Here is a 9,520-nt window from a genome sequence, read left to right on the forward strand (position 1 = left end):
GCTTGAGGCCGGGGCGGGGCCTGGGCGGGGCGGGGCGTCCCCCTCGGAGGCGCCGGGCCGCGCATTCTCAGCGCTGGGAGCCGCCGCCCCCGCAGCCGCCGCCGCCCGGTCCCGGACTCCGACGAGTGGTAGGTGAGTGCGACGTCACGGCAGCCCGACCGAGCGGGGCGAGGGGAACGAGGAGGCCGAAGGCCCTGCGCGCCCCAGTCCCGGAGGCCCAGCCGCAGGCGCCGGGAGGTTCCGGGAGGCCGCACCCACCGCCTGGCCCAGCTCCTTCGCAGGCCCTTCCGCGGGAGGCGGACGCCGGTCGGGTGAGGGAGGCGCAGTGGCAAGGAGAGGCGCCTCCCGGACTCTTGGACCGGCCTGACGGCACCCTTCGGCCCAGGGGTCCCGGGACGCGCAGCCTGGACACCCTGCTCATTGTCCCTGGACACGGCAGCCTTCCCTCCGCCCGCAGCCGCCCCCGCCCGCGTGCAAGTGGGCGCGCCATTGGCCGCGCCGGGCGGGGTCGGCGGCGGTGACCTCATTGCAGTGCCGCGGGGACGCTTGGCAGGCGCGGAGTCCCAGGTCCTCCTGACTGGGGCTCCCCCTGATAGGGCGCGGGTCGCCCAGGGGCCTGGTGCGGGTCCCGGGGACTCGGGGAGGGCCGGAGAGCTATTTTTGGATGGCCTTTTCCCAGGGGGTTCAGAGGGACTAGGCATTCCTGGGAAGAGGGGCCACTCCGCAGCGGGTCGCCTGTGTCCTCGCGGTGGAGGCCGCATCTGTGCCTTGAACCAGCCTCTCCAGAAAGCCTGGGACCTCACAGCCAGGCCAGGGGCACATCCGTGAGGGGCTCACACATCCCCCCAGCTCAGTGACAGACACACATCCCCCCCATCGGTGGCAGGCACACCGCCCCGCTGGTGGCAGGGTCTGCTCGTGCCACCCCTCGTGCGTGTATTTAGGCCCTGGGCTTCATGGAGGGTGAATGTCCCCTCTCAGCTCAGTGGTCAGGTCTGTCCCCGCGAGCTTCATGATGCTACTTTCCCAGGCTGTAGCTGCTGCTGTTTGGGGCAGAAGGGCCAGTGATGGGCCTGGAGCGAAGGCCAAGAGTGGGGCACCTGGGGAAGGCATGAGGTCCCTCCCAGGATCAGACACTGTCCGGGAATGTCCTCTGCCTTGGGAGGCCAAGGCGGGTGGACCACCTAAGGTCAGGAGTTCAAGACCAGCCTGGTCAACATGGTGAAACCCTGTCTCTACTAAAAATACAAACATTAGCTGGGCGTGGTGGTGGGCGCCTGTGATCCCAATGACTCAGGAGAATGAGGCAGGAGAATTGCTAGAACTCAGGAGGTGGAGGTTGCAGTGAGCCAAGATCGAGATCATACCATTGCACTCCAGCCTGGGTGACAGAGCGAAACTCCATCTCAAAAAAAGGAAAAAGGCCGGGCACGGTGGCTCAAGCCTGTAATCCCAGCACTTTGGGAGGCCAAGACGGGCAGATCATGAGGTCGGGAGATCGAGACCATCCTGGCCAACACGGTGAAACCCCGTCTCTACTAAAAAAATACAAAAAACTAGCCGGGCGGGTGGCGGGCGCCTGTAGTCCCAGCTACTTGGGAGGCTGAGGCAGGAGAATGGCGCGAACCCGGGAAGCGGAGCTTGCAGTGAGCTGAGATCCCACCACTGCACTCCAGCCTGGGCGACACAGTGAGACTCCGTCTCAAAAAAAAAAAAAAAAAAGGAAAAAAAGAAAAGAAATGTCCTCTGCCTTGCCCCACCCTAGCCCAGACTAAAATACCAGGCTTGGCCACTCCTCTCTCTGCCTCCAGAATGAACCCAGCCCACTCTGGCCCTTGGGCCAGACGTGTAACCTGTGACCTGACGTGTCCTTGCCCCTCTAGCCTAGAGTCCTGGGGAGCTTCTGTCCACCTGTCCTGCAGAAGAGTCGTTCCTAGCCCGGTTGGTGTGTGCTGGGCAGGGTGGGGCAGAGCAAGCGGGGCGGTGAAAGTCCAGGCCTGGCTGTGCTGTCTGGAAACGTGGCCCGGGGCGCTCACCTGCTGTCTGCACCCCACGCGGTCCCTGCCTTCCCTGTGCTCACAGCTTGCCCGCTGCTGCATGTTGGGCAGGGCACGGGGCCTCTGGGGAGGGGCACAGCCTGTCTGTGCTGCCCCCTCGTGTTGGTGTGGGTCCCCTGTCCAGGAAAAACCCTCCCAGTCTGCCAGACTCCACCTGCCTCCACGCTCCATTCTCCCCACTCGGGCCAGGAGGAAGGAAGGGCTGCCCTTTAACAGACCGTAAACAGGCCTGGAGAGCCTTAGGAAGGGGCTGAGCTGGGGCCTGTCTGAGCCTCTGCCCCTTTGCTGTCTCTGTCTCTGAGTGGCCTCCTCCGCCCTCACTGAAGGCCCGTAGTCTCCTGTCAGCCTGTGACGTGGGGCCCCGGGAATGCCGTGGGGGGCGGGCAGGCTGGCATGAGCTCACCGGAGGTACCCGCTAGGGCTTCCTCCCCGGGCCGCCAGCAGGGATGAGTCAGCAGTGATGATGGGCGGTCCTCCATGACCCCTGGCCTATCTGTGGGCACCAGGGGTCTCTCGTGGCTGCACCTGGTCAGGGCTCCTGAGTCGCTAGGAGGTGACACGTCATGTTCCCACAGGGGCTCCTTCGCAGGTCTCCCAGGACAGTGGCTGGCTCCACCCGACTCCTGGGCTGGCTTGGGCATCTGTGTTCCCTCCTCCTATCTGTCCCTGTCAGGGGTCTGGTGCTGTGGCCCCGCTGACCCCTCCCCTGCCTCCCCAGCCCCAGGATGGGTGAGTTTAACGAGAAGAAGACAACATGTGGCACCGTTTGCCTCAAGTACCTGCTGTTTACCTACAACTGCTGCTTCTGGGTGAGGAGGGGTCGCCTTGCCCCCACTCCCACCCCCACCCCTGCCCCTCCTGGGTCACCATCAGACCTGGGCAGACTCGGTGACTGGTGTGTACTGCTTGTAGCTGGCCGGCCTGGCTGTCATGGCAGTGGGCATCTGGACGCTGGCCCTCAAGAGTGACTACATCAGCCTCCTGGCCTCGGGCACCTACCTGGCCACAGCCTACATCCTGGTGGTGGCGGGCGCTGTCGTCATGGTGACCGGGGTCTTGGGCTGCTGTGCCACCTTCAAGGAGCGTCGGAACCTGCTGCGCCTGGTCAGCAGGGCGCAGGGCCACGGGGCGGGGTGGTTTGGATGGGGCCCAAGGGGGTTGTTGAACCTGTGCCTTGCTGTGCTCACCTGGGGGGGCACGGTCTTTCCACCCCTGCCTAGTCCTGTGGGTCCCCACATTCCCGCTGGACCAGCTGAGGGAAGACACCAGCTCCACAAGAAACCTTCAGGGAGGGTGGCCGCCACTCAGCCCCCACCTGGAGCCTGGGGAGCCGGGGTGGGGACTCTGCTCTGAGGTGCCCAGGCACTAGGCCTCAGAACTAGGCCTCCTTGTGCACCCTGCCCCCCCCCACCCAGTACTTCATCCTGCTCCTCATCATCTTTCTGCTGGAGATCATCGCTGGTGTCCTCGCCTATGTCTACTACCAGCAGGTGAGGGGCCTGGGCAGGCCATTCAGAGACACAGACATGCACAGGTGGGGTGGACACACACAGATGCACACACGTGGCTAGCCCCAGCCCCTATCCCCACGGTCCCAGAGCTGACCAACGTGCCACTGGGCCTTGGAGGTGAGGTCTAGGTCTCTGCAGGGGCACATGGGGTCAGGCAGGTGTCCAGGGGATCCGGAAGCCATCTCTGCCTCTGCCGCACTCCACTGTCACCCTGGTGACGGTCCTGGCACCACCCAACCTCCCCTCATGCTGAGGTCTGACCTCAGCCCTTCCCTCTGGCTCTGAGCCAGGACCTGGGCCTCCCCTCAGGCCATCCTGGGGCTCTGCCAGCCCCACCTTGGAAGGTCTTAGACTGAGACTGAAGTTTGTTGTACCCCAAACCCCAGCTGAACACAGAGCTCAAGGAGAACCTTAAGGACACCATGGCCAAGCGCTACCACCAGCCGGGTCACCAGGCCGTGACCAGCGCTGTGGACCAGCTGCAGCAGGAGGTGGGTGGGTGGGTGGTGCTGGGAGGGTGCATGCATCCCCAGGGCCTCCCTGGACCTGTGCAGGAGCCTCTGGTCCCAGGTCTCACCCTGAGCCTTGTTCTTGATGCAGTTCCACTGCTGTGGCAGCAACAACTCACAGGACTGGCGGGACAGTGAGTGGATCCGCTCAGGGGAGGCCGGTGGCCGCGTCGTCCCCGACAGCTGCTGCAAGACGGTGGTGGCTGGTTGTGGGCAGCGGGACCATGCCTCCAACATCTACAAGGTGGAGGTGGGTGGGCAGCGGAACCATACCTCCAGTATCTATGAGGAAGTGTGGGGGGCCTCCAGTATCTATGAGAAGGTATGGGGGCACCCCAGTATCTATGAGGAGGTGGGTCACCCCAGTGGCCGGATGTGGGCAGTGAGACCACGCCTCCAACATCTACGGGAGGTGGGTGGGCAGCCCAGTGGCCAGATGTGGGCAGTGAGACCACGCCTCCGGTATCTTAGGAGGTGGTGGGTGGGCAGCCCAGTGGCTGGCTGAGCTGTCAGTGGCCTGGCTGCGTAGGTGCTAGGGGTGGGCATGGCCACACCCTGGAGGTGGTGGGGGCCAGTGGGAAGTGCCCCCTGGGCCAACCTTCAGCACCCATCTGCGCCCCGCAGGGCGGCTGCATCACCAAGTTGGAGACCTTCATCCAGGAGCACCTCAGGGTCATTGGGGCTGTGGGGACCGGCATTGCCTGTGTGCAGGTGAGGGCACGCGGGGTGACGGGTATTTTGTCAGGGACGTGGGGCAGGGCGGTGGTTGCTGGCCCCACGGCGTCTACTTATGCCCGCCTGGCTCTGCACACAGGTCTTTGGCATGATCTTCACATGCTGCCTATACAGGAGCCTCAAGCTGGAGCACTACTGACCCTGCCCTGGGCTTGGCTGCGGCTCTCTGTGCCTTGCTGCTGCTGCACCCAACTACTGAGCTGAGACTACTAAGTGCCAGGGGTTGGGCTCCCTGATGACACCCACCCTGTGCCATCACCATAACCTCTGGGGACCCCAACCCCAGAGGCAGCTTCAAGTGCCTTTCGCTGCACACCAAAGCCCAGCAGGGAAGTAAGGGGGGCTGGCGGGACGACGGTATCGGGGGTGTTTTGTGGGGCTGCCTGAACACATTCTGCCTGGTGGTCAGATGCAGGCTGGAAGGGGCCTTGCTGAGTAGGGCAAGGCCGAGTGTTCCCAGCAGGGGGAGAAGCCCTTCACACCCCAGGCCCTTCAGGGATTGGGGCTTTGCCTTGCAGCCACATGGCCCCATCCCAGTCAGAGAAACTGAGTAAGGTCTGACCCTTGGGCCTGGGCCTCTGCCCCTCCCCACCCAGGCCTCGTCTCCCTCAGAGCCCCTGCTGTCTTCCCCACCGCGGTCACCACCACCCGAAATGCCACATGGTCACTGTGCACTGCCCCATCCATGTGCCTGTGTGGGGCAGGGGCCTCCCAGTTTTGTTCACTGCTGTACCCAGATGCCTACAATCATCCCTGCCACATACAGGTGCTCAATAAACACTTCTGGGGCAGATGGACGAGCCCGCTGTGCTGGTGAGATGGTCTGTTCTCAGGGCCCATCACGTCCAGCAGGGTAGACAGACCCCTCCTTGCAGTGTCAGGACAAAGAAGGGCAGAGCCAGGACACAGCCCCCATGGGGCTCCAGGGAAGGGAGGTCTGATGCCAGGGACAGCCAAGCACAGGTCTCACAGCAGAAAGAACTGAGCATGTTTCTAAATGGTGAGATGGTGGTGTGTTCAGAGCCCCTGGGGGAGAGGAAAAATGGTTTCCAAAGACCCTTCTGGTCATGGGGGGGAGCAGACATGGGAAGGGTGCACACTGGGGGCTGTGCCCAGGTAAGAGGCGTCAGGCAGATGGGTGGGGGCAGTAGGGTGAGGGGGTTTACATGGTAGAGCCTATAGGCCCTGCTGGGGGCACGGATGGGAGATACCAGAGCCTGGTGTCTGGCAGAGGTACCCTGGAGACGGGAGCCAGGGTTCAGTCACTGATTGTACCCCCCACTGCCCAGGCTCCTGTCCCTAAGGCTCAGAACTGAAGACCCTCAGGCAGACCCATTCTCCCCCACCAGAGGGCACCACGCCAGGTATCTCAGCAGCAGGGCCATCTGACCTGGGGTGCTTGCTGGCAGCACTGCCTGGACAGCAGGGCCTCCTTAGGGCCGCCTCCCAAGCCAGCTAGGGGTGTCTTAAGGCCTGCCCTCCCTGCTAGACTCGGGTGGGACCCTCAGGGACAGGCAGCAGTGGGCAGGGGCCAGCAGGTGCTGGCATCCGTGACCATAGCAAAGACTGGGCCCCAGACGATCTGGTTCTTTTTTTTCTTTTTTTTTGAGATGGAGTCTCACTGTCACCCAGGCTGGAGTGAGTGGCGCAATCTCGGCTCACTGCAAGCTCCCCCTCCCGGGTTCAAGCAGTTCTCCTGCCTCAGCCTCCCGAGTAGCTGGGACTACAGGCGCCCGGCACCTCGCCTGGCTGTTTTTTTTGTTTTGTATGTTTAGTAGAGACGGGGTTTCACCGTGTTAGCCAGCATGGCCTCAATCTCCTGACCTCGTGATCCACCCGCCTTGGCCTCCCAAAGTGCTGGGATTATAGGGGTGAGCCACCGTGCCTGGCCTAAATCTGGCTCTTCAGATTCCAAGAGAGAGAGTACAGGAGCCTCTGCTCAGTCTGAAGAGCACCCAGAAGGAGGGAACCTCAGCCCTGAGATGGAAGGCTCTCCTGGCAGCACCTCCTGCAGGGGTACCTGTGGAACAGGCTGGCCCCAGGGCTAGGAGAATTCATGGCCCAGTCGGCTTCCCTGGGCTGCCGCGGTGAAAGCTGGGCCTAGTCCTGGCCCCTGACATCCTAGTGAGGGCTGGGACCTTGGTAGTTCTGAAAGACCTTTACTGGATTGTTCCTTCCAGAGTGGGGGATGGGACACACACACGCTGTGGCGAGGCATTGCGCCAGCTCCTGGATGCCTCAGCCTTGTGAACTTGGGGCAGGATGCTCATGGCCCATGGTCAGCATGGCAGGTAGGCGGATTCCAGCCTGGTCACTTCTCCAGGGGTGCATAATTGAGCAGCTTCTCGATCAGGTCCACGTGGGCCAGCAGCATCCGGCGGCAGCAGTAGCGCTTCAGGCCCAGGGCGTCCAGCGCATCCCTGTGTCAAGCGAGGGGAGGAACAGAGAGGCCAGCTGAGTTCTCCACGGTCTGCACAGGCCTGGAGCCCACATCCAGGCCGCCTCTCACTGCCTGCTGGCCTCACTCCCCTGCTACCGGCAAGGCGAACACATTCACCTGGATGAGAAGTAGAGACCTAGCGGTATGATCCTGGCTGGAGTAACCTGGCAATGCCCAGATCCCTGGGTGGAGCGTGAGGAGCCTTCTCTCCCACCTACTCTGGCTGTACATATGTGTGTCTAACATATGTAAGAAATATAAATGAAACGAAAACTAGAGGTAATTGGGGGAGCATAGAAAACCAAGGCCACCGAGGTCCTGATGCGCAGCTCCCCTCATCCCGCACCAGCCACAGCAGGGTAGCTCTCCAGGGGCCTGCCCTTAGCTGGTTCATCCCCCACCCCAGAGCAAGCCCTACTCTGCCACTGTGGCGTCTTTTCTCACCTCTGCTTCCTTCAATCAGGGAGAGACTGCTTCTCCAGGGAGCCACCTCTCCCATTTCCCAAGCCAATTAGAAGCTTTAATTTCCCTGGGACCAAGGTCCAGTCACCATCAATACTTCCAGAAAACTCCCACACTGATGGCTCCAATGTGCAGAGAGAGAAGCTTGGGAAAGGGGAGGCCACATGGGAGGCCCCTGCAGTTCATATCCCTGGGAAAGGGTCTGGACAGGCCACCAGCCACTCACTCTGGCAGCCCACTCGCTTTACTCATTCGTCCAGCAAGCTGCACTGAGAGCCTATGGCAGGCTGGCACACACGAGCCTGGGGTTTCACATGTGACCAGGACTCAGCAGGCAAGGGTCAGACTCCAGCAGGGGCACCAAGACTCAGGCACGGTGGTGACAGCAGCACTGAGGGACAAGCACAGGAGAAGGATGCCTCCCCCACAAAGCCCGATGATGAGGGTGGTCAGCAAGTCTGCCCTGCATTTCTTTTTCTGTGTGTGTGTGTGTGTGTGCGTGACACGGAGTTTCACTCTCTCATCCAGGCTGGAGTGCAGTGGCGTGATCTCGGCTCACTGAAATCTTCACCTGCCTCCCAGCCTCAAGCGATTCTCTCGCCTCAGCCTTCCAAGTAGCTGGGACCACAGGTGTGCACCACCAAGTCCGGGGAATTAAAAAGATAAGAGGGCCAGGGGCGGTGGCTCACACCTGTCATCTCAGCACTCCAGGAGGCCGAGGCAGGTGGATCACCTGAGGTCAGGAGTTCGAGACCAGCCTGGCCAACATGGCGAACTCCTATCTCTACTAAAAATACAAAAATTAGCCGGGCGTGGACACGCCTGTAGTCCCGGCGACTGGGGAGAATTCCTGGAGCCCAGGAAGCAGAGGTTGCACTGAGCCGAGATCGCGCCGCTGCACTCCAGCCTGGGCGACAGAGCGAGACTCCGTCCCCCCCAAAAAAAAAAAAGAAAAAATTTCTGGAGATCAGGGTCTCCCCAGGTTGTCCAGGCTGGTCTCGACCTCCTGGGCTCAAGCAAGCCTCTCGCCTCGGCCTCCCAAACTTCTGGGATTACAGGCGTGAGCCGCCGCGCCCGCCTGTCCTGCAGCGAGGTTTGCAGGACATGGGGTGGGTCTGGGAGCAGAGACGAGAGATTAGGACGGAGACCAAGGGCTTTACTGCGGGTGACAAGACGCCTGCCACCCGCCAGGCCACCTAGAATCCCCAGGACACCACTGGTTTGAAGCCCAACTCCGCTCTCTCCCCAGACTTCAGGGGACAATGTTCTCCCGAAAGCAGATCACAGAGCTGGGCCGGAGTGGCCGGGTATGAAGCTGCTCATGGAGCGCCGGCCCCAGGCAGCGCTGCGCCTCCCGCCCCGGCCCGCACCCCAGGGCGGACTCAGCCCCCAGCCCCGGCCCCAGCCCGCGCCTCACCCCTCAGTGTACTCGGCCTGCAGCAGCCCCAGGTAGGCCTCCCACTTGTTGCCGACGATCTTGCCGCAAGTGAAACACCGTACAGGAATGATCATGGCGGCGGCGCGTCCCAGACTGCCCGGCCCGGTCCGGCCGCACGGGAAGCACTCCCCCCAGGCCCCGCCCCGGGCGCGTCCACTATCGCGGGGGGACCGGCTCCGCTCGTTCTCCGCTGCCCCAGCCGTTCATACACTGGCCCCGGCGCAGCTGGCCGCAATTTCCGCCGCCATGGGGATTCCCCATGCGGCCCGGGGCTCCTGGGCCTGCACGGCCGCGGCAGCAACAGACGACACACCCCCGCCCACCATCTTGGTGCGTCCCGGAGCTACGGCGTCTGAGCAGGGCCGAAA

At 62.6% G+C, this 9,520-nt stretch overlaps 2 protein-coding genes across 20 annotated transcripts; one reads left to right on the forward strand and one right to left on the reverse strand.

The window, feature by feature from the left end:
- Nucleotides 1-63: 63 nt before the first annotated feature.
- Nucleotides 64-5,612, forward strand: CD151 (CD151 molecule (Raph blood group)). Of its 19 annotated transcripts, none has more exons than XM_074012776.1 (9): nucleotides 64-311; nucleotides 1,884-1,945; nucleotides 2,633-2,866; nucleotides 2,970-3,161; nucleotides 3,473-3,547; nucleotides 3,955-4,059; nucleotides 4,169-4,327; nucleotides 4,702-4,788; nucleotides 4,892-5,612. In XM_074012776.1, exons 3-9 carry the CDS (start codon nucleotides 2,783-2,785, stop codon nucleotides 4,949-4,951), a joined length of 762 nt encoding a protein of 253 aa, XP_073868877.1. In that variant the 5' UTR covers nucleotides 64-311; nucleotides 1,884-1,945; nucleotides 2,633-2,782; the 3' UTR covers nucleotides 4,952-5,612. The 19 variants fall into 19 exon arrangements, with proteins under 19 accessions (XP_073868877.1, XP_065385420.1, XP_073868876.1 ...); XM_065529348.1 differs by having other exon boundaries at nucleotides 2,776-2,866; XM_074012775.1 differs by having other exon boundaries at nucleotides 1,884-1,941.
- A 1,343-nt stretch (nucleotides 5,613-6,955) lies between these two features.
- Nucleotides 6,956-9,247, reverse strand: POLR2L (RNA polymerase II, I and III subunit L). The gene is made up of 2 exons (XM_045372438.2): nucleotides 9,132-9,247; nucleotides 6,956-7,232 (listed from the first exon to the last, which is right to left on the reverse strand). The coding sequence occupies exons 1-2, from the start codon at nucleotides 9,224-9,226 to the stop codon at nucleotides 7,124-7,126; spliced, it is 204 nt and encodes a 67-aa protein (XP_045228373.1). The 5' UTR covers nucleotides 9,227-9,247; the 3' UTR covers nucleotides 6,956-7,123.
- Nucleotides 9,248-9,520: the final 273 nt, after the last annotated feature.

Source organism: Macaca fascicularis, chromosome 14 (genome assembly GCF_037993035.2).
Source record: "Macaca fascicularis isolate 582-1 chromosome 14, T2T-MFA8v1.1".
Classification (NCBI taxonomy): Eukaryota; Metazoa; Chordata; class Mammalia; order Primates; family Cercopithecidae; genus Macaca; species Macaca fascicularis.

What these genes read in the sequence shown, in the direction of transcription:
- CD151 (XM_074012776.1), top strand. Translation starts at nt 2,783, where the DNA reads ATGGGTGAGTTTAACGAGAAGAAGACAACATGTGGCACCGTTTGCCTC. An exon ending in CCTATGTCTACTACCAGCAG is followed by an intron (nt 3,548 to 3,954) that starts GTGAGGGGCCTG and finishes CCCAAACCCCAG; the next exon opens with CTGAACACAGAGCTCAAGGA. An exon ending in CCGGCATTGCCTGTGTGCAG is followed by an intron (nt 4,789 to 4,891) that starts GTGAGGGCACGC and finishes CTCTGCACACAG; the next exon opens with GTCTTTGGCATGATCTTCAC.
- POLR2L (XM_045372438.2), bottom strand. Translation starts at nt 9,226, where the DNA reads ATGATCATTCCTGTACGGTGTTTCACTTGCGGCAAGATCGTCGGCAAC. An exon ending in CAGGCCGAGTACACTGAGGG is followed by an intron (nt 7,233 to 9,131) that starts GTGAGGCGCGGG and finishes CGCTTGACACAG; the next exon opens with GGATGCGCTGGACGCCCTGG.